Raw genomic sequence first — 23,161 nt, 5'->3', positions numbered from 1 at the left:
CTTCCGCAGCCTTGGCTGCTTCTTACCTGGTTCATGTGTATTGGCTCCTTCTCCCCACTCTATGATTAACTTTCTAGAGACAGGTGTATTATTTTACTTCTGCATCTGCCATCTCTCAGGCGATGCAGAGTTGCTGTTTGGTAATAAAAGTTCCAACAAGACACACACACAACCCACCCCCAAGAAAAGGGGCGGGTGGTTTATTTATGATGAAACATTAATCCTTCGTTTTCTCCCCGTCATCTCCTCTGAACCGGCAGCATCATGTGTAAGTTATCTTACAAGCTGGGACAATGAGGAGGTCTTAATCTCATTGAAACATTTTCGGAAACCTTGCTTTGTTTACTTTTAAACTGCTTGTGAATGTTACCTCCCATCAGAGAGCCAAGATAACCACTCTGGGTTTTAAATTGAGCTGAAAACCAACAGAGATGGAATTGCTATCTGGCATTAAAACTGTGTATATTTTACTTGTTACAATAATTTTACTCATTCAGGAGAACATTCTTTTTTAAAAAAATCATTTTATTGGAAGGAATTTATAACATCCCAAGCATCAATTGTATCCAGCACATTTGTACATATGTTGCCATCCTTATTTCCAAAACCTTTTCTTTCTACTTGAGCCCTTGGTATAAACTCCTCTTTTTCCCCCTGCTTCCCCCACCCTCCCACCCTCTTGGTTTTTTAAAAATCATTTCATTAAGCTCTCATACAACTCTTTTTTTAAATCATTTTATTGGCTCATACAACTCTTATCATAATTTTATACATCAATTTTGTAAAGCATATTTGTACATTCATTGCCCTCACCATTCTCAAAATATTTGCTCTCCACCTAAGCCCCTGGCATCAGCTCCTCATTTTCCCCCCTCTCTCCCTAGTCCCCCCTCCCTCATGGACCCTTGATAGTTTATAAATTATTATTTTATCATATCTTGCACTGTCCCACATCTTCCTTCACCCACTTTTCTGTTGTCCGTCCCCCAGGGAGGAGGTCACATGTAGATCCTTGTAATCGGTTCACCCTTTCCAACCAACCCTCCCGGTATTGCCACTGGTCCTAAAGGGATCATCCGTCCTGGATTCCCTGTGTTTCCAGTTCCTATCTGGACCAGTGTACATCATCTGGTCTAGCTGAATTTGTAAGGTAGAATTGGGATCATGATAGTGGGGGCAGGGGGGGAGGGGAAGAGGAAGCATTTAGGAACTAGAGGAAAGTTGTATGTTTCATCGTTGCTACACTGCACCCTGACTAGCCGCCTCCCTGCGGCCCTTCTGTAAGGGGATCTTCCATTACCTACAGATGGGCTTTGGGTCTCCTCTCCACACTCCCCCCCATTCACAGTGATATGATTTTTTGTTCTGATGATGCCTGATACCTGATCCCTTCGACACCTCGTTATCGCACAGGCTGGTTTGCTTTTTTCATGTGGGTTTTGTTGCTTCTGAGCTAGATGGCCACTTGTTTACCTTCAAGCCTTTAAGACCCCAGATGCTGTATCTTTTGGTAGCCGCCCTCTTTTTTTTTTTCAATCATTTTATTGGGAACTCTTACAGCTCTTCTCACAATCCATCCATCCATTGTGTCAAAGACATTTGTACATATGTTGCCATCATTCTTTTCAAAACATTTTCTTCCTACTTGGACCCTTGGTATCAGCTTATTTTCCCCTCCCTCCTCTACACTCCCACTCTCATGAATTCTTGCTAAAGTAGAATTTATTATTTTCATTCCTTACTCCGTCACCCTGGGGGTGAGGTGGAGTGTGTGTTCTACGTCGATCATTGCAATCGGTTCCCTTTCTCCCCCTACTCTCATAGAATCCCTACTCCCATTATTGTTCCTGAGGACTTTAACTGTCCTAGGTCAGGAGAGCATTCTTGTCCATTCAGAGCTCTTATCATTTATTTGGGGTGTATCAGTGGTTTCATTAGATGTGAGCTTTTCAGATATCTTCTGTTACATTGGCTCATGTGTGTGGATTTCTCGTGCTTGCATTAGATGAACAGAGGACATTTTTCCCCCCAGCACACAGACCCTGACTACTCGGCTGCCTATGTCATAATAGAGACTGATGCCCAAGATGGACTCCAGGGATGTGGAATTACCTTTACTCTGGGGAAAGGCACTGAAGTCGGTGAGTTGAACACTCCCTTAAAGTTACTTAAAGAATACTTCCTTGCTGTTGGAGTTAAATTCTGTCTGGATTTGTGTTCATACTGCTTCAAGTAAGTAAAATCATTTCTTGTTGCATGTTTCATTTGGAAAAATTAAAAAGTAGCAAAATTGGATGCCTTGTCTTACAAAATAAATTTATGAACTATGGACAAATCTCTGTTACGCTGACTACAAGCATGCTCTTCACTGGTTTTTCGCTGTTGTCTCCTTGGGGGCTGTGCAGGCCTGAACCCAGCGAGTGGCCCAGGGAGGTAAGAGCTGCTCACAGAGCAAGGCTTGGTGTGATGTGTGTAGCAAAGTTGCTTGCTTTTCACAATATTTCACACCAAGTTGGTTTCTAATTAACTTCCTGGTGATGAGAAGAGGGTGGGTGCTGGGGATGTTGGCCCTCCCTAATTTCAGAGGTCTCATCTGAGAAAGCAGATTCTTTGGATGTAAACACTTAAGTCCCTCTTCTTAGAACTGGACAAATTCTTTTTTGTTTTCCTTTGTTCTAGTTAAGATTTTTCCCTTCTTTTTAATTTGAACATTTTATTGGGGGCTCGTACAGCTCTTATCACAATCCATCCATCCATCCATCGTGTCAAGCACATTTGTACATTTGTTGCCATCGTCATTCTCAAAACATTTGCTTTCTACTTGAGCCTTTGATATCAGCTCCTCATTTTTACCCCTCCCTCCCTACTCCCCCTCCCTCATGAACCCTTAATAATTTATAAATTTTTATCATTTTGTCATATCTTATACTGTCCGTCTGATGTCTCCCTTCACCCTCTTTTCTGTTGTCCATCCTTCAGGGAGGAAGTTATATGTAGATCCTTGTAATCGGTTCCCCCTTTCCACCCCATCCTCCCCTCCACCCTCCCGGTGTCGCCACTCTCACCACTGGTCCTGAGGAGATCATCTGTGCTGGATTCCCTGTGTTTCCAGTTCCTATCTGTACCAGTGTACATTCTCTGGTCCAGCCAGCTTTTTAAGGTTGAATTGGGATCATGATAGTGGGGGGGGGGGAGGAAGCATTTAAGAACTAGAGGAAAATTGTATGTTTCATCGTTGCTACCCTGCACCCTGACTGGCTCATCTCCTCCCCATGACCCTTCTGTAAGAGGGTGTCCAGTTGTCTACAGATGGGCTTGGGTCTCCACTCTGCACTCGCCCTCATTTACAATGATATGACTTTTTGTTCTTTGATGCCTGATACCTGATCCCTTCGACACCTCGTGGTCACACAGGCTGGTGTGCTTCTTCCAAGTGGGCTTTGTTGCTTCTCAGCTAGATGGCCGCTTGTTTATCTTCAAGTCTTCAAGACCCTAGATGCAATATCTTTTGATAGCTGGGCTCCATCAACTTTCTTCACCACATTTGGTTATGCTTTGTCTTCAGCGATTGTGTTGGGAAGATGAGCACCATGGAATGCCAGTTTAATAGAACAAAGCATTCTTGCATTGAGAGAGTACTTGAGTGGAGGCCCACTGTCGATCTGCTACCTTAATACTAAACCTACAAATATATGCTCATAGATGTTTCCCCATCATCCTATATAATATATTTACATATATTTACATAGGTACATGTCTGTATTTAGACCTCTAGAAATGCCCTTTGCCTCCTAGTTTCTTTCCTCTATTTCCTTTGACTTTCCTCTTGTCCCACTGTCATGCTTAGTCTTCATTTGGGTTTCAGTAATTCTTTTCAGTTACATTACCCTTGATCACTCCCTACCAGGCCTCCTACATCCTCCACACCTACCAAGCCTCCTACACCCTCCACACTTGTCCCTGGGTTTGTTAACCCCACTTCCTTTCCCCTACCTCCCCTTCTCCCATGTCCCCCTGGAACCTTCGTTCCATTATTTTCTCCTCCAGATTGTTCATCGAGCCTGTCTTATTTAGACAGGCCCGTGGATATAATAACATGCACAAGAACAAGACAGAGCAAAACAAAGCAACAAAAGAAAACAAAACAACAACAAAAGCCAATGACAAAACAATAATAACAACAAAAACAAAGAAAAGCCTGTAGTTAGTTCAAGAACTGTTTGTTGGCCTTTAGGAGTGTTTTCTGATCAGTCTGATGGGGTGCCATGCCCTTGCCCCAAAGTCTATTTTTGGTATTCTTGGGGACTTCTGTGCTCTGTTCCCCTTGCTGTCCTGCTGCACACCCTTAGTGTTTTGCCTCAGGGTGGTGGGATCATATCGGGTGCAATTCCCACACTGTGTCTCCAGTGTGGTCCCCTGTAGGGCTATGGGTCAGTGAGGGATGCCGTGTCTCATAGTGGGGCCGGCCATATGGTCCTCTCTGTGGACTGGCTGCTCTGAGTGGGAATATCATCCTCAAGGATTGGTGGACCAGGATGTGCTCCACTCTCTCTTCCTCCCATGTGCTCTGATCAGACATGTCCCTCTCCTGGAGCTGCAGATTCAGTGCTGTCCTCTGAAATTCTTCTGGGGGCAGGGCAGGTGTCCATGTAGTTGGGATTGGGGCTGGCCCCTCAGAACTGGACGAAATCTTAACAATGTTCTTGAGCCCCTCTAGTGCAGTGGTTCCCAACCTTCCTCATGCCGCGACCCTTTAGTACAGTTCCTCATGTTGTGTTGACTCCCAACCATAAAATGATTTTCGGTGCTACTTCATCACTGTGATTTTGCTACTGTTATGAATTGGGTGACTCCTATGAAAGGGTCGTTTGACCCCCAAAGGGGTCAGGACTCACAGGTTGAGAAGCACTGCTCTATAGACTCAGAGCTACTCATCCGGGCATGGCAGAGATCAGCCTGCCCACCTGCCGGAATGGCTTGTTCGGTGTTCAGTGCCGTTGAGCGGGGTTCCAACCCCTAGCCACCCTGTGACAGCCGAATCAAACACTGCCCAGGCAGGTCTGCTCACCCTCACGATTGTTCTTATAGTCGATCCCATTGTTGCAGCCGCTGTGTGTTTAATATGTTAATGTGTGTGTGTGTTTAACATGTGATAGAAAAACCAAGAACCAGAACAGGGAACACTTTGTCAAGTCAGTTTCAGTGCATGGTGAGGAGCTGATGTTGCATTGCGTTACGATGAAGAAAGGGGGGTCCAGGAAGAGCGGAAACGGATTCTGTGACTTCCCTGGGGTGCGATCGCTCACAGGGGCAGTTCTACTGTCACCCCTTTCTAACCCTCCTAAAGATTGTGCACAAACATCGTTGAGCAGATAAAGGGGGGGTGTGCGTAGGGGAGAGAGGGGGCTGAGGGGTGGATGGGGAAGTTATACTGTCACCCCTTTCTAACCCTCCTAAAGATTGTGCACAAACATCGTTGAGCAGATAAAGGGGGTGTGTGTGCGTAGGGGAGAGCTAGGGGGTGGGGGTGGATGGACAGACAAGAGGACCCTTCATGAATTTTACATTGAGAACAGCAAGGTGGCCAGTTGTAGCTGTTCACCCACCTTGCGAGCAGTCATCAGTCATTCTAGAGACTTGTCTTGAGGGAGGCTATGTATTAGGAACTCAGACAGTGGAGAAATAATTCTGAGAGAGAGAGAGAGATGCCCCTGTATTAATTATCTTAAAAACTTATCTGGGAGACAAACACAAAATCAATGTTCACAGTGTGAGAATTATTCTTTCTAAACTCTGCGAGATACACAGAGCTGGTGCACTCAGCCCAGGAGGGCCGGAGGAGGTTTCGGAGCAGAGCGGATGCTTTGAACGCACCTTACAGGGAAAGTAGGACTTTCCAGGCGAAGGAGGTGAGACTGGGCAGCGATTCAGGGCTGCCCTTGTCCCCCAGGAAGTCAGTGATTTACAGCTAGAGTTTTCCCTAGATAATGATTGTCGACCGTGATAGGCTTGTGAACTATGTTTCAGCTTCTGTGACTTTAACTGTCCCTGGGCAGACACTTCGTGAAGCAGTAGTGTTCCTCCTTACTGCAAACTGTACACCCCAGCCCCTAAAGGCTGCGTACAACTAACCACGCTTACAAAATGGCACCGCAGCCCCTTCATTTAGGACGCCGTTGGGACCACCCTGTTCACGCCCAAGACGGAGCTGTGAGTTTCACAGCTTTGCTGCCTCGGGCTAAGGGACTCTCAGCTCTCCTTCCCTGACGCCAGTGCCTTCCGCCCTTCACCCCCACTTCCAGGCCCACCCACTTGCCCTGGTGTACCTCTCGGGTTGAGGTACATCCCTTCCAGGCTCTATGATGTTAATAAATGATTATGTTGCGGTTACTTTGTTGGCTTCCGCCTTTTTCAGACCTCAACATGACAGAATCCATTTAGCCCTGCCGCATCATATTTCAGTGACTCATTGCTGTCTCACTAAACGTGTTACTCAGCGCTGACTTGAAAGACTTCCATGAGCTCATTCTGTTTTTCCGAAGCTTTTTATCAGCTCAGTTACCTAAGCTTTCTTTATTGTCCACAGAAGCAGGGACAAAAGAATGCCTTCTTCACTAATGTGAAGAAAGGGTATGTGTGTGTGTGTGTGTGTGTGTGTGTGTGTCAGAGAGAGAGAGAGAGAGAGAGAGAGAGAGAGACAGAGAGAAGGGGAAGAGAGGGTAGGTTTACTTTGTTTTTTAATGTGTAGACTAGACCACTGTAGCTTTTCAAAGGTAGGAAAAGAAAGAGTGAAGAAGACGTGGACATGAAGCATTTTAGAGAGACAAAGTGGCCTCAGAGGTTGGCACCGCTGCCAGCACTCAGGCGCCCACCATTCTCGCAGGGTGCACTCGGCCATCCCTCAGTGCTAGGGGTCCCCGAGGTGGCATGCCAGGAGAGAATCCTCGGGTTTAGGCAGCAACAAGCTGCTGCCACCAAGCGCCCCTGTTTCCCAAATGAGCTTCCCACCCTTTCCTTCCAACAGGCAAGCCCGAAGTAGACCCGGGGACAAGTCATTATGACAAGGACAGGAGGCTGTAGAGACCGCCCTGCAGTGATTCCATGTCACCAAGGAAAATCCAAGTTCTCTGCACGCCCTGGTGGCGCTATGGGCTAAGTGCTGGACGACTAACCCCGCGGACTAGCGGTCAAACCCCCGCCCCCCACGAGAACGTTGAGCCCCTCCAAAGACAGTCAGCCGTGAGAACCCACCGAGTCATTGAGTCCGCATTGACTCTCTGGCAGGGGGTTGCTTTAAGTTTCCATGGTGATTTGGGTGAAGGTTTATAGGGCAGACCACCAGTCTTGCAGTGAACAGCTCGTCTTTTGCAATCCCCTCCATGTAAATCACTTCTTCCAGTGTTCCTCTACTAACCCTCTGTCTTCGTCTTTGGGCAGATATGCCCTTCTGATCTTGAACTTGGCTATTCTAAGTGTGAGCTTGGGTTCGGCTTCAGACCTGGGTAACTAAGGGCCATCATCTTGGGGGTCCCACCAGTCACTCTTCAACCAATAAGCCTGGTCTCTTTTATGATCTTGGGTTTGGTTCCACATTTTTCTAACTTTTCACAGCAGAGTTGTAACTGGGCACAAGATAGTTCTTTGGGTCTCGGGACACGAGTCGCTTTTGACAAACACACTGGCTATTGTGATGCGAAGTAGTGCTATGCTTCAGGTCACAATTCATAGCAACAATAACGTCAACAACACTGAGGTTTGCTTTAGATTATCATAGATCTTACTGTGAACATTTCAAACTCATCGGCTACTCCTCGGGAGAAAGATGAGCTGTGTATGTGCAGTCCTGGAAACACTAGGTGGGAGCATTATGAGTCCGAGTCAACTTAATGGCAGTGGGTTTGGTTTTGGTAGAAGCAGTTCACGTTCCACATTTTCATGAATTCAAGAAGTAAGAGACAGTCTGCCTTGCAGTTCCAGTGCATGGATATATGAAGTGGAATGAGATTGATTCCAGGATCACAGCCCTCGAGAACCCAGAATGGGTGGCCCAGCCTCACTTGGCCACATACTAAGCCAGTGCACAATCATGTGATTTGTTTCCCATGACGAGCAAGCATGTCCTAAGAGCATGGGCTGGTACTTCAGAACTCCTTCCTCCTAGTATCTGCTTGACATTGAGCTGGTACTCTGCTGCCCTGCTAGTAAGTGATCTGAGGGTGTGGTATTAAGGCCATGGCGATACCAAGTGACCAGCTTGTTAAGCATCTTTATAACCAGTTAATTGCCCTGGGGTGGAGTTGATGACTTGGTCTCATTCCTTTGGTCAGTTGTGGTGGTTAAGCTGCTGTCAGGCTGCCTGTGGCGCCTGGTCCCCCATGTCCAGTGGGATCAGACGATGATGTTTGGAGGTAGATCTTCAGGGCTTTCTTTTCAGGCTCTCTTACTGTGAAAGTTCCGCAGAAACTGGTTCAGCATCAAAGCAACACACAAGACTTATAGTGACACATGGCTGATGCCTCTGCTTGAGGTGCCTTGACTAGGAATCAAACCAGGGTCTCCCCAATGGGAGGCAAAAACCCTACCACTGCGCCATCACTGCCCCTTTGGCAACTTACTCACACAGAGTCTAGTGAGCAAAGGATAGACAAGCTTTCCCCCAGAGTTCGCGACTTGATTCTATACCTTAACACTTTTAAGTAAAACACAAAAATATATCATTGATGGCAATGCTGACCCAATTTAACTTCGAACTACTTGTGGAAAATATAGTGTATTATAAGCCAGTCAGTAGTCAGCAATTTGATGTTTAGAAAAACTATTTCAGCTTTTCAGTCAATCAAACAATGTGTTTGCTCTTCAGAAACTAAGTTTAGTATATTGACTAACAATGTGCTGATGGTGTGTTATATTAGTTATGACAAGCACCGAAGATGTATTCTGAGCAACTGTTAAAGCACGTACTTTTAATTTAATTCAAAAAATGGCCGCATTACTTCGTGGTGTTTTTATGTCTTAATACAGCGACTTCATACCGAGGTCTAACCAAGAATTACTTTCTTAAATAGTTGTCTGTGCTGTAAAGGCCCTTGCCCACCATGTGCTGAACAAGGACCTCGGGGACATCGTCGGTGACTTCAGGGGCTTCTACAGACAGATCACCAGTGACGGGCAGCTCCGATGGGTAAGAGGCCTCTTCCAGAAGATGCTTTATCTGTCACAGTGGAAGGTCGTCTTCGGGCTGGTACAGTTTAGCGGGCACTAAAGGGGCCTGACGACTAAGTGGAATCTGTGGTCGGGGGTTGGATCTTGTTCTGGGTAAAATAAAGTACACTATTGGGCCAGTTGTTGAAATTTGAAGCAGGGCCGTCTTAGGATTTTATCCATGTTGCACTCCCCGAGTGTAATCTCTGTTGTGGTTGTATAGGAAAATGTCCGTGCTTCTAGTGTGGAGGGGTAAAGGGATGCTGTCTTCAGCCTACTCTCAGATGGTCCCAAGGGCGGAAGGAGTGTGTGTGCTTAAAGCTTCAAGGGAGTTTTTCATTGCTGCCCTTTCATTCTTGAAGTGCATCCCACGAGGAAGCCTCCACGGCTTGCTCATTTCTCAGTGGCTCTGGTGTGCTTTGTTCTTAACTAGATCGGTCCAGAGAAAGGCGCTGTGCATCTGGCTACCGCGGCCGTGCTGAATGCCCTGTGGGACCTGTGGGCCAAGCAGGAGGGCAAGGTAACTAATCTAATAAGCATGTCTCTGTCCCTGGGGGACAGTACGTGTGACAAAGGGACACCCCATTCCCTTTTGAGCAGACCTGTAAAGACCAGCAGGCCCCCAAAAGGAAAAAGAGAGGATTGTGTGGGTCTGTTCCCCCCCCAGAGTTGATGGCAGTGTACAGGAATTCAGTTAGAAATGGTCCAGAAAGAGAGGGGGGGCAGCAGGGGTGGCTGGGCACATAAGGGACACCTTAAGGTATAGACAGCATTAGAGATGGGGAGCGGGTGGATGTGGGGGGTTGTTTGGGGCCTTCCGATAGAAGGACTTTGCTGCTGGTGCATTTACTGCAAAGGGGATATAAATGGCCTTTGACGCATATGTCTTACATATCTTTTTTTTTCCCTTCAAGCCTCTATGGAAGTTACTTGTTGACATGGTATGTAAATTCTTTAACATCACAATTGTTTCTGTAAATGAAATGCATTTCTCACCTCCTGACGGTCAGTGACTGCATTCACGACGATGCTGATGACTCGAGCCCTGGTGGTGTGCTGGTTATGAGTTGGGCTTCGACCCACAAGGTCAGCAGTTCAAAACCACCAGCTGCTCTGCAGGAGGAAGAAGGAGCGGTCTACTCCCACAAACAGTTAGTCTTTTGGAACCCACAGGGAGTCAACTCCAGGTCCAGGGAGACCCCAGTCTGAGTCTGGGCTTCACTACTTCCAGGCAGAGCGCCGCAGGCAGCTGACTGAGCCCTGTGAGCTTCATCTTTCTCATGCTGGCCCCTGCGATGCAGCAGTCTGGCGGCCAGCGATTGAGGTTCTTGTTAGCACTTCCTCGGCTTCGAGGCTAAGGAAACGCAAAGAACACAGGCCCTCAAAGACTGCTGGGCCCAGCGGAGGCATCAGCCCTTCTCTGGAGGGAGGAAAGCCAGGACGCGGTTGAGGGTGACAAGCTCTGAAGTCAAGGTCGGGGTCTCTTGGTAGCCTCCCCGCAGGCTGAGATTAGCCTTTCCTGGAGTTTAGAAAGCCACCAGGAAACAGTGATTTGAAGGCCCCTCAGAAGTCCACCTGTGGACTTGTCCTTTTGCTTTAGGCCCTGTGCCCTGTGCCAGCATCAAGACTCTTAAAAATCGTAGACTCTCGGGGTCCAGAGAGCTTTGATGACTTTTATATGGTTATAGTCAGGTATTCCGAGTCTCATCAAGACCTTTGTGGGAATGGAGCCACAGGTTGCTTTTCAAACCCATAGTTTGGGTGCAGATAGGTACTAGCAGTGAGGGGCCCTGAGCAGGGAGCGAGGGGCGGGAGAGGGGGGGCACAGAATGAGCGCAGCTGGGGGTTCCCCGTGGGTGTGTCCGCAAGTGCTCTCCAACCCTCGGTGGGCACTCTCCTGCTCAGTGGCCCACTCATCCTGCCGGCTCTGTGACCCTCTCCGCTCTGCAAGGTTGCGCTGCTGAGAAGTGGGAGGCATGGGGTCGAACTCACAGCGACTCAGACCAGCCTTTTTACTTCTTAGTCTCGTGGCTCCCACAGACTGCCCTGCGTGTGGGCAAGGCTGCACGGCTGATCCGATGTCTGCCTACTTGTCTTGAGGGATTGCCTCATGCCAGGTCGTCCGTCGTGCCGGTGAAGGATAGTAGTGGAACAGTAGGGCTGAGGTTCTCCGGGTGAGAGGACGTCGTCAGGAGGTGCCAGTGAATGATAGAATGTGACATGTGTCGCATTGACACATCCCCTTTGTCGCTTAAGCAGAGTCTTTGAAACCGACTCCACTCTGAGGCCTCTCTCTCTGTGTCTCTCTCTGCAGGACCCTAAGGTGCTGGTGTCCTGCATGGATTTCAGGTACATCTCCGACGCCCTGACTGAGCAGGAGGCCTATGGTGAGTCAAACTTACTCAGTGAAATCAGAGGCCTGTGGGGACCTGCCACGGTAGCCCCATACCTGAGGGTCTCGGAGAGTGAACGTGGTCTTTCTTTGTTCCAGAAATGCTACAGAAAGGCCGCGTTGGTAGCAGAGAGAGAGGTAGGCTATGAGACCGTTTCCGTCACCGTGTCGTGCTTTTGAGCGTGCACAGCACCCTCCCGAGGCCAGGCCTCCAGGGAGATGTCTGAGGGTGGATGAAAGCCGCCTGCATTGCCCAGCCGCGCTTCTCACAAGCCGAGTCTGCCCCCAGGAAAGGGCTTGGCTTCAGGGTCGCACAGTGGCCCTCAGGAGGGCCATGGCAAGTGGGGCAGCCCAGGCTGGTGTCCCCACCCTCCTGCTTGACATCCTAGATGGTTTCATGACCAGGAGGCCAGACTAGGGGCCGGAGGTGTGTGAGGCCATCTCCTTGTGAAGGAGGGCCATGGGGACCACAGGGGCTTCTTCAAGAGCAGCTGGACTGCAGGCAGGACTGGTTCTGACCAGTCCTCGAGCTGCTCCCCCGTGAGGCAGAGCCGCACTGCTCCCCCAGGGTCTCCCGGGAAGTAGATCGCTAGGGCTTCTTCCTCAGGCACCTGTGTGGCGGCTGCTGAAGCGTTTGTCCGGCTCAGGGATCCCTCAGGTTGTGGAGGCCCCGGACAAGGCCAGGCGTGACCAGCATTGTGTTCTCACAGAGGCGCAGATGCTGGCCCAGGGCTATCCTGCCTACACCACGTCGTGCGCCTGGCTGGGGTATGCGGACGACGCCTTGAAGCAGGTTGGCATCTGGACCGGTTTTGTTGAAAAGGCTTTATAGGCCCGGGTTTCTGGAAGAGATGAAGCATTTTTTTTTTGGTTAGCCTTCAGATCATTTGGGGTCCAAGCCCTCGTTATGGAAGGTCCTTATGCACAAGCCGAAATGAAGCCGTTCGCACTGTGGGCACCGGGCCTCCAGGACCCTAGGCCCCCACTTGGCCTCTGGGAGGGGACAGTGTGCGGTTGGGCCCCAGGCAGAGCCGCGGGGCCTGGCCAGTCGCTGACACGAGAGCCTCCATTCCTCCCAGAGGGGTTTGTGGACTGAGAGTAGTACTGGAAGTGGTGAGGCGCGGGGAGCACTGGGTAGGCACGTAGGGTGCACTCAGTCCGGGGTTCATGACTGACGCACTGAGCCAAGGTGGAGCAAGCAGACTGGTTTCTGCTCGATGCTCCCACAGCCTCAGTTCTGTGGATGGCTCGAAACGCCCACCTTTAAGACAGAGGGCTAGTAGAGCCACGCTGCTCTTTCGGGAATGGTGCGACGGTTAAAGAGGTGGTTCCCATAGAGATGAGCAAAGAAAATTACCCTCTAAATGTAAGGCGCGATGAAGCTGTGGTAGTCAAGCTGTGTTGGCTAAGCTGTGTCTGCTCTTTGTGTCAACACCACCTGCTTGTTCTGGCTCATGCCGCAGCCCCCGTCCTTGACAACTACAGAGCAGAATCGCGGGGTCCCCTTGGTGTATAGTGTCTCAGTGAGCGCTGATGGACGCATTCCTTCCCCACAGCTCTGCTCCAGGGCCCTGCAGGATGGCTGGACGAGGTAACTGACTGTGGGGTGATGGATGCCACTCTTTCCTGGTCAGCGATTAGAAAGCACCAGCCCCACCCCTCTGCCCTCACTGGTACTTGCACAGGCAGCCTGGACGGTGGGGGCGGAGGAGGGAGGTTTCCAAACCAGGCCTCTTTCTGAAATGAGCGCTCCAGTCGAATCTACAATCCCAGAGTCGAATGAGATCTTAGAGCCCCAACCTAGAACACCAAGACCAATCTTCCTGCTCTCGAGTCAATTCATCCCAACTCAGAGAGCCTGCAGACAGCTTCTCGTTCTCCGTGGAGCTGGTGGTGCATTTGAAACACCAGCCTTGTGGGGAGCAGCCGAGTGCTTCCGTTGCGCCACCCGAGCGTCTCCTGGTCTAAAGTAGACATCCGTTGTTTATCATTCAGACCTCAGTCCAGCTTTTGCTTGAATACCCCAAAGACAGCAAGTTTAATTTCTCAAGATACTTTTTCGTTGCTTGATAATGCTAGCTACAAGGTCAGCAGTTCAAAACCGCCAGCCGCTACGAGGAAGAAAGACGAGGCTTTCTGCTCCTGTAGAGATGTACAGTCTCAGAAATCCCCAGGGGCCAGCAGTTCTATGAGCATGAGTCAGCTCAGTGACAGTGAGTTTGGTTTGGGTTTGGAGGACTAGGTCTTAGTACAGATGGACACTGCCAACCAACTGTATTTTGTAGGTTCAAAGTCAAGGTGGGGGCTGATCTCCAGGATGACATCCGCAGATGCCGCCTCATCCGAGACATGATCGGACCCGAGAAAACGCTGGTGAGGAGACTGTCAGCTGCTGGCGAACAGGCAGCCTCCGGGAAGCCGTTGTCCATGGCCCAAGCCATTCCTTTCTAGCAGGGGTTAAAGAGCACAGGGGAGCTAAAAAGTATGGCTCTTTTGTTAAAACAAAACCAAACAAAAGACATGGAGGGGGTGGGTCATTTTAGTTTATTATTAGATTTTTATTCTGCAGAAGTAGTTAAATGAGCTCTCGCTTAGGGGGCGTTCTTGCTAACAAGGATGCATGTAAGCTAATAGGCCTTCCGCTGGCCTCTGAGTGCCTCCTTGAATCCCCCTTCTGCATGATGCCTGCCCGTGGCGGGGGCTGGATAGGTGGGCTGTGGGGCCACCACCGAAGAAAGCCTGCCTGGGAACATGGGTTGAGGCAACTGTAAGGCTCAGTCCTTTGTGACAGTGTATTTTTTAAAAACTATTCTTATGAAGCATAAAGTTGGTTTTTCTAAAATCATTTTATTGGGGGCTCTTACAACTCCTAGAACAATCCATCCATCCATTGTGTCAATCACATTTATATATATGTTGCCATCATCCTTTTCAAACCATTTTTTTTTTACCCGAGCCCTTGGTATCAGCTTATTCCCCGCCCCCCACCTTCCCACCCTCGTAAGCTCTTGATCTTATAAATTATTATTTTTATGTGAAGTATTTTTATAAAGGCACATCATAGGTTTATTTATTTTTAATGAAGAGATTTGCTTCATAATTTAAATGAGCAGTTTGGAGTTCTTGACATAGGATTGATTAGAAGTCCTGCGATGCACTAGCAAAGCTATTTTGGTTTGGTGAGGTCATTCTTGTGCAAATAATTGATGATCAAAATGGATCTGGAGCATCCTTTGCTCCGTGCTCATAGCATGCCATGAGGGGGGCTCTCCACCTAACCACACTCTGCTCCCCAGAGCGGCTTCCGTGTCTGTCCTCCCAGGGCTCCTGCCAGCAAGGTGAGCAGAGTGCAGAGAGCCGGGACCTGCACCGCAAAGAGGTCTGGGCTGAACCCACAATTTTTGTGACTTGTTCTTGAGCAAGTATGGGACCTTCTCAGCATGTCCGTTTTCTTATTTGCACCATGAACTACCTTGTGGGGATATTATGCATATTAAATGAGGTGAAATCCTAACGTGCTTAGCATAGTGGGTGTCTAATTCACGGTAACATATGGGTTCAGTGTTACTGTTAGACACCTAGTAGCACTCACTCACTATTGAGCTGAGCTCACTTTTGACGACTGTGCATCATGATTTAGAATGTGATCACAATCACATTCCCTCCAAACAGTTAACCCTGTGAGACAAATGTACTTTGGTGGCATCTGAGTTGAACTGAAGATGGGGCCAGTGAGCATCTCGTAGGGGCTGAGCAGGGCATTGTGGGTGATTGCTATTGTCCAGTGCCACCACCAGTAGCTTCTCCGAAGGCATGTCGAGTTTCAAGCCACTGTGGCTCCCTTGGGGCCCCTCTGGAGGTTTCACGAGGCCTGCCTGGGCCCTGTTTTGACCGTGCAGGGAGGATGCCAGGGTGGCACTGAGTGACGGCATCTTCTCCTTGGGGGGCCACAGCCCTGCAGTGTGCTCAGTCAGCGCCCTGAGCAGACCTATCACTGAGGGGCTCTCTCCCCTGGCAGATGGTGGATGCCAACCAACGCTGGGACGTGCCCGAAGCTGTGGAGTGGATGGTCAAGCTGGCCGAGTTCAAGCCATTGTGGATTGAGGAGCCAACCTCCCCGGATGACATCCTGGGCCATGCCACCATTTCTAAGGTAGGACAGCACCGCCGCCGCGGCTCTTCTTCATTCGACGTTCCAGAGTGGTCAAGACAGATTCCACAGCCCCGCTGCTTGTTCTCGAACGTTTCCTGGCTGCGACCAGGGTTGCAGGCCTGCCTCCTGTTATGCACTCCGCCTTACTCGCTGCCCTTATTTCCATGTACGGCACGGAGCGGGAATTACCAAAAGGCCATCCCCTCCCAAGGCATTCAATAGGCATGGTTCCCATTCGTTGTAAATATAGAAATACGACAGATAATAGGAACATTTTGTTCGCCGGAAGTCAGGATCCCTGTGGCTGGCTCCAAGGAGAGGCTGGCGCAGCTCATGTCAGAGTGGAGCCCTCCCAGGAGAAGGCCGTGTCCAAGAACCCCCTCCCTGCGTGGGGGCTGGCTCTTCCCTTCCAGGCTCAGGAAGCATGTCTGAGAAAGACCCTCTCTCTCAGGGAGCGCCCCACTTCCCACGTTTGCACTGCGCTACAAAGCTATAGGAACGGGACTATTGGAACACCCAGTGTCTGTACTCTCGCGTGATGGGAAGCAGCCTTAAAGCCCAGGCTGGGTGGAGAGTGCGCCATCATCAGGCAGCCCTGAGTGCTGTGTGCACGGCATACGCAGCAGACCAGGCGCAGATCTTCCCCCCAGCCTCCTGCTGTCTTGTCTTTAACTTCACACAACAGGGAGGGTGCCTTCTGCGGCTTCTAGAGCTAGACGTGGCAACTCTGAAACCTCATCTCCCTCCTCTGCCCAGAGATTCCAACAGACCCCTCTGGCTCCCCTTGCTGTTTCCTCTGGCGAGTCCCTCCCCCACTGTGCCAGGGGCTTGGCACCCTCGTCTGGTGCCTAGTCAGGCCTGGCCTGCTGTACTATAGAATTGTCCCTTTCACCCTGAGGTGATTTTTTTCATAGCTGTACTCTTCTCCATTACGTGAAGATTTCAAAACTTTACCCCTGGACACCATCTCAGGTCCGCTTTCTAGAAGAGACACTTCACTGTGTCCTACATGAACCGGCAAGTACGCTGAGAGGGGCCCGGGGCCCAAGGGCCTCGCCTTCTCTGTTCCTCAGTCAATCATCTTCCCACCTACCAGATGTCCGACACTCCACACAATCAAGACTTGTGTGCCCGTCTCCCCTGAGCTGCTTGTCTGTAGAGGAAACACAGAGATGAGAAGCCGGCCTACTGCAGGCGGGGCTGGCATGGGCTGGGGCCAATGGAGGGCCTCCTGGAGGTGGGAACAATGTTGACTGAGAGGGAGGTAAGCTGCAGGGGAGAGAAAAGGAGCCCTGGTGAGGTAGTGGTTACCAGTTGGGCTGACCCACCAGGTCCCAAGTTCAAAACCACCAGCCACTCCACGGTAGAAAGATGGGTTCTCTGCTCTCAGAAACTCACAGGAGGCAGTTCTACCCTGTACTATAGGGTCACTGAGTAAGCATCGACTTGATGGCAGTAAGTTGGGCTTGGATTTGGACAGGGAGGAAATGGCTGGCAGGAACCACAGAATGACTCCCGCCCGCCCTCCTCCCCTAAGCAGGGAGTTCCGAAATGAGGATCGGATGAGCAGTCATGGCTTATCAGGGCCTTTCCCCACCTTCCTTGGAGCTCCCGGGTGATGGAGGGGGCTGGCTGCCATCCTGAAGGCACCTGACCCTATTGAAGACCAGCTTGCCCGGGCCAGGCGCTGGGTCCCACCTGGAGAGCCTCCTGCTGGCATTTTTTTTACTGAGGGAGACCAACCCCCCAGGAAGTGTCTGATGTGGGGAGCCAGCGAACTAAGTGCCAGGAAGCTGCAGAGAGCAGGTGTGGCAGGGCCCTCACTGCCCTGGGGACTCTGGGGGTTGGAGGTGGGGTGGTCTGCAAGACAGCAGGTAGCAGGCTAGAGCCCTCTGCTCCCAGGTGCAGCCATTGATACTGCCCTTGCCTGAGCGCTCTGGGCTCTTGAGGGAGAGGCACCGGGCAGGCTGTGGGGAGGTGGTGGGCTAGCAGCGTCGTATCCAGTGGAGTGGGCCCTGCACATTCAGAGTGAGGAACCGGCACAAAGGGACGGGAGGCAGTGAGGTGGCTTTTCCAGCCACCTAGGTGTGGTGGGGGTGGGGTGGGTAAGAAAGGGGTGGTTAGAATAGAGCAAATTCAGGACACGTTCAAAGTGGGATCTAGAATTTGGTTGCTGGGCAGTCTTCTGTGGCAGGCTGGAGTGAGTTACATCAAGATAGGTGGCTCCATTTCCCCCACTGTCCCTTTTGAGACAGTGAAGCAAGAATACTCCACAGGGAGACAGCAGAGGCTTCTTCTGCTCCAGCTCTGCTCTGCTGTAGACAAGCTCGGGTTCCCGGTGGTGGGCGACTGGCCCAGGTCCACCCCCCTTGCCAGGCTGGGCAAGGATGGGCTTGGATATGGGACTTCTAAACTAGGGGTTTTTTTGCTGGGAAGTTGGTTTTGTTTATCCACTCAGTTCATTCCCCTACACGCACGCACGCGCTCTCTCTCTCTCTCTCTCTCTCCTTTCTCTCTCTCATCTGCCTAGAGTTCAAGCCCCAGCTGGGCCCCTTCATAGCTCTGTGATTGGGGGACCCAGCTAAACTAACCCTGCCAGCCAGTGATAAGGGGGTAGCGATGCCCTCTGCCCTCCCATTGAGTTGTGGATGAGGACAATTTCAGTAATCTGGCATGCCTGCCAGAATCCTGAACATGGGAAAGAGCATCTGACGGAATAGCTGCGGAATTGGATCCCAGAGAAGGGCCGAAGGGGCAGACAGTGCCCAGGGAAGGGGGGACGCAGGTAGGTGGCTTTAGAACAGTGGTTCTCAACCTTCCTAATGCCGTGATCCTTTCACACAGCTCCTCATGTTGTGGTGACCACCCCCCCCCCAAAAAAAACTATTTTCATTGCTACTTCATCACTGTAATTTTGCTACTGTTATGAATCAGGCGACTCCTGTGAAAGGGTTGTTTGCCCCCCCCCAAGGGGTCACGACCCACAGGTTGAGAACTGCTGCTTTAGAGGGAGGCTGGGCAGGGAAGCGGAAGAACAGCAGGCTGTGCTGGGTAGATTCCCACCGGCGAGAAGTGTGTGATCCATGGCCTTCAGCGGAGCCTGTACGATCAATCTCTGAGCATGAAATGAAAGAATGTTGGGATGGCCCCAGATAAGATACTAGGACACAGGTGAGGCAGTGAGGAGAGAAAAAAGGCGTGATCAATGGAAGGAATTAAGCAGGCCTCTCACTATGAGCTTGTACTGAGTAACCGTCTACTCCTGGGGCCACACTTCTGCCCAGGCCCAGAGAGGGGTAGACAGGCCGCTGCAGAGGGCAGTCCACAGAGCCAGCGGCAGGAGACCAGCACGTTTGCTTTCTTTCTCCTGTACACACACCCCCTCCTTGCACACAGCCCCTGCATGCCCACACCCTCTGTGCACACACACTCCCCTTGCCATCCTTCAGCTGTGCTTTAAACTTCGAGCAGCTTGACAGCAGGCATGTTTCCACCTTCAGCTACAAATATTTTTAAACATTAGGCGTTTCAGTGTAAAAATGTAGGAAGTCACTCAGGGCTGCCTTCTGTCTTACAGGCGCTGGCCCCATTAGGAATTGGTGTTGCCACAGGAGAACAGGTATGTGACATCGACTGGTCAGAACACACCGACACCCACTGAGAGCACAGGCCATCTGGAAGCTCTCCCACCCCTTGTCCTGGGAGCTGGGGGGCTTCCTGCCTCAGTAAGGGCAGCACTGCACACCAATTAAAGTCTGGAGGCTGATCCAGTGAGACGGCGGTGGATTTTTCCACAATTCAGATGACTGAGGTCAGTTAGACAAGGCTTTCGACCCCTAGAGGTGGCAGGCATAGTGGCTGAGCATTAAGCTGCCAGGTCAGCAGTTTGAAATCACTGGCTGCTTCACATTAGAAAGATACAGCTTTTTGCTCCCGGAAAGTTACACAAGGAAACCTTATCCTGTATAGTCACTATGAGTCAGAATAGACTCAGTGAGAGTGTGACTTGGCTATGAGTTGACATCAACTCCAAGGTGAGTCAGCTTTTTCAGAAAAGCCTCATCAAGGTGCGCAAGGCAGCAGCTTGAAGTTGCTACCGGGGAATACAATGTGCTGTGTGCTCAAGACAGCCAGCTCTTCACAATGGCACCCATAGTACCATGTGACTCTCGGCTTACAAACCGCTCCAGAGCCTGCAGCTCGGAGCCAGGAGGGCGAGCTTGGAGCAGGCTTGGCTTGCCCAGCTACGGGAGCCGCGCTCTTCTGTGGTGCAGTCCTCGCCACCTGCTCCATGCTCCCAGTCTTTGGGGCTGGTGCTTCTGCATTGCCCACGTGCCAGCCGGTTTGCCTTAGCCGTCCTCCCTGAGCGGGGGGGGGGGGGGGGGGGGGGGGGCGCGCGTGAGGGTAGCTTCTCACTATCCCACTAGATGTGTAAAAGACCTCCTTTGATGCCAAGAAGAGTCCATGGAGTCCTGGCTCCCGAGAAGCTATGGGCTTGGAATGGTCGTGCCCAGTGCCCTGAAGTCCCAGGCTGACCCTCCGGTTTGTGGTTTGATTCTCGGCAGTGCCACAATAGAGTGATGTTTAAGCAGCTCCTCCAGGCCAAGGCCCTGCAGTTTCTCCAGATTGACAGCTGCAGGCTGGGGAGTGTCAATGAGAGCCTCTCCGTGTTACTCATGGCCCACAAGTTTGGAAGTAAGCTGCTGCAGTCTCAGTGTCTTTTCAGCTCCCCCAAATCTGCCGTTGGTCACTTCATTTCCCCCCCCCCCCCCCCCGCTCTTAGTTGGGAAATCTAACAATTCCCCCCTGGAATTCCATTCAAATGGTGATGGATGATTCAGTCATGAGCAAAACCCTAAAAACACCACCTGTCTTGTCACCTTTCCTGTCACCACCCCCTCCTCTCTGGCTCCTTGAAATTGTGCTAAAAATGAGAAATCCTGCTTGTGGAAATCAGAATATACTTGTGGTGGTTTAATCTGCACACGGGCATTGTAGTAGCCTCCCGTTTCTCTGCCAGACTAGTGGCACTAAACAGAAGCCTGTCTTCCCTTTAGTTCCTGTTTGCCCCCATGCTGGCGGCCTTGGCCTCTGTGAGTTGGTGCAGCACCTGATTATATTTGATTACATAGCTGTCTCCGCGAGCCTTGAAAACAGGTAAGTGATGCTGGGGTGGGGGGCGGGGGGACAGACGAGGATTCCCTAGAGCTCTGCAGCCCAGGAAACCCACACAGGCAGTGGTTAATGTGACAGGGACCAACACTTGTGAGGGTGGGACAAGACCAGGGTTTCATTTGTTTGCATATAAGGTCACCATGAGCTGGCCCTGACTCAATAGAAACCCAGGAAAGCAACAAATGTGACATTAGCCAAGAATCCAGCCAGAACGTTCCCAGAGTCGTGACCCGACACCAAGAAAGAACTCTCCATGCACAGGCTGAGTGGGCTTTGCTTCCGTTTCTCCACCAGGGGTGGAGGCCTACCAGCAAGTGGTCATCCTTCCATGAAGGGGGTGAAGTCTTGGTAGCTGTTCATTTTGCTTTGGGAGGCAGGGCTTTGCTGCCAGAACTTTCAAACCAGCTCTGGCCTCTGGCTTTCTACAGCCCGGTTTTCATTCACTCCTTGCTCGCGGACGTTGACTCTGCACTGGCCTCAGGCGTGGTGTGGCCACCCCTGTGTGCTGCCATCTCTTCTGTATGGACCAGATGAACTTTCTCTTTAAATCTGGACAAGCTCTTTCTTGTCAGCTGACACACACAGCTTTGCTTATTGGGCTTCTCTTTCCTCCTGAAATTGAATGTGGCATTGTCGAAAGTACACAGCAAAAGCATAGAGACACGTATGGGAAAGGATTGAGAAACAGGATGCGTTTAAGGGTGTGCAGGGGGTACGATGGCAATCATCGTGGTTTATTTCTTAAGCTGGTGCCAGTAGTCAGGTGTTGCTCTGTGAGGGTGGAATCGTGTCAAGGCAGAGCCGTGGTGAGCCGGTGCTAGGGACACACGGGCGTGCATTGGACACATGCTAAGTCATCGCCTCTGCAGGGTGCGCTACTCTTCTCTACAACAGTGTAAGGATGTCGGGACCAGAAGCTGCCACAGCTGAGGTTTCACAAACACGAACCTGTTGGTTAAGCCGACAGGTAAGTGTGAGACTAGACTTTTTTTTTCTTTTTCCAGTAGTCTCTGATTCTATCGTGAAAAGAAAAAAAAACCCATGTGATCCTGCTTTTGCCCCGTCTCACTTCAGTTCCCTCTCTTAGGACTGAGGGCCAGTCTCCCTGAAAGGATGCAGTGCCTCATGGCGCTGGGCCTGTGCAGACGTGGGAGCAACAGGTGTGTGCCGCCACACCAAGCCTGTGGGGAACGCCAGCCTCCTTACTTTCACAGCCTGGCTGTAGAGGTGATGACTTAGTATCTGTGTCCAATGCACGCACGCCAATGCGCATATGTGACTGGGCACAGTACACTCACCACGGCTCTGCCTTTACACACGATTCAAGTCCGGCAGGAAAGCTAGCTCACTGGGCCAGGGGCCCACAACTAGGATGTGGCTGGTACAGAATTCGTGCAGAGATCAGGCTACTTCTAAAACCTCTCCTTTTGATCTTTGAAATCAGCAGCGCATTTTGTTTTTCAATCTATTCATCTAACTTCTGGTAGCCAGCCCCTGCTACTTGTGGGGCCTGGGTCGATGCCTTTGGGGACCATTAAGAATGCAGGGTTGAAAGAGGGACTTCATGGCTCATCAAAGCTTCCCCAGGCCGCTTTAGAACCTGTGGCACAGATGTTACTGAGATGGACACTCGGCCTCCCAGCAGAGGCTGAGCAGTGGGCCTATCACACCTTCACAGTGCCCCCCCCCCCCCCGCCTGCTTTCACCCATCACTTGATCTGAGGGTCTTACTGCCCCGTCACTCTTTCCTTAGGATGTGTGAATATGTTGACCACCTGCACGAACATTTCAAGTACCCTGTGCTGATCCAGAAAGCATCTTACATGCCTCCTAAGGTAGGACCAGCTCTCAGGCATGTTCAGTCCCACAAACTAGTAAGTTAGAGGTTCGCAGTATTGGAATTGGATTCCTGCAGTCCGAGGACCAGGGCTGGAGGCTGAACGGCCCCAGTAGCGCTTCTCTAATGCATCTTTCTTACTTGGCGAAGGCTTAAAACCCACTGCCCGCATGCAGAACCAAACAACCTGGTGCCCACTAGCTAGTTAGTGAGCTCTAAGCAGCACTGACAGTGATTTTCTGCGCCATTGATCCTGAAGATTTGCATGACTTATTTCCATCAGCAGAGGCTGAGCAATCAGAGAAAGCCTATACATTTCCTGTGTAGCCAATAAAACACCCTCCCTCAATTTTAAAACCGTTTGAAAATGTATTTTTACAAAAACCAGCGCCATGCCCTGTAG

At 50.7% G+C, this 23,161-nt stretch overlaps 1 protein-coding gene across 1 annotated transcript in view; it reads left to right on the top strand.

The window, feature by feature from the left end:
- Positions 1-23,161, top strand: part of ENOSF1 (enolase superfamily member 1) — a 30,084-nt gene that overhangs the window by 6,433 nt on the left and 490 nt on the right. The window contains exons 2-15 of the mRNA XM_075532551.1: positions 2,033-2,141; positions 9,066-9,181; positions 9,635-9,721; positions 10,116-10,142; positions 11,516-11,588; positions 11,693-11,731; positions 12,304-12,386; positions 13,150-13,184; positions 13,879-13,966; positions 15,612-15,746; positions 19,324-19,365; positions 20,312-20,441; positions 20,804-20,903; positions 22,675-22,756. Of these exons, the coding sequence (XP_075388666.1) occupies positions 2,033-2,141; positions 9,066-9,181; positions 9,635-9,721; positions 10,116-10,142; positions 11,516-11,588; positions 11,693-11,731; positions 12,304-12,386; positions 13,150-13,184; positions 13,879-13,966; positions 15,612-15,746; positions 19,324-19,365; positions 20,312-20,441; positions 20,804-20,903; positions 22,675-22,756 (1,146 nt within the window). The remainder of the gene's footprint in view (positions 1-2,032; positions 2,142-9,065; positions 9,182-9,634; positions 9,722-10,115; positions 10,143-11,515; positions 11,589-11,692; positions 11,732-12,303; positions 12,387-13,149; positions 13,185-13,878; positions 13,967-15,611; positions 15,747-19,323; positions 19,366-20,311; positions 20,442-20,803; positions 20,904-22,674; positions 22,757-23,161) is intronic.

The sequence above is a fragment of the Tenrec ecaudatus genome, chromosome 15 (assembly GCF_050624435.1).
Source record: "Tenrec ecaudatus isolate mTenEca1 chromosome 15, mTenEca1.hap1, whole genome shotgun sequence".
Taxonomy (NCBI): Eukaryota; Metazoa; Chordata; class Mammalia; order Afrosoricida; family Tenrecidae; genus Tenrec; species Tenrec ecaudatus.
Note: the sequence above shows the minus strand (reverse complement) of the source record. Positions and strands in the feature narration are given on the sequence as shown.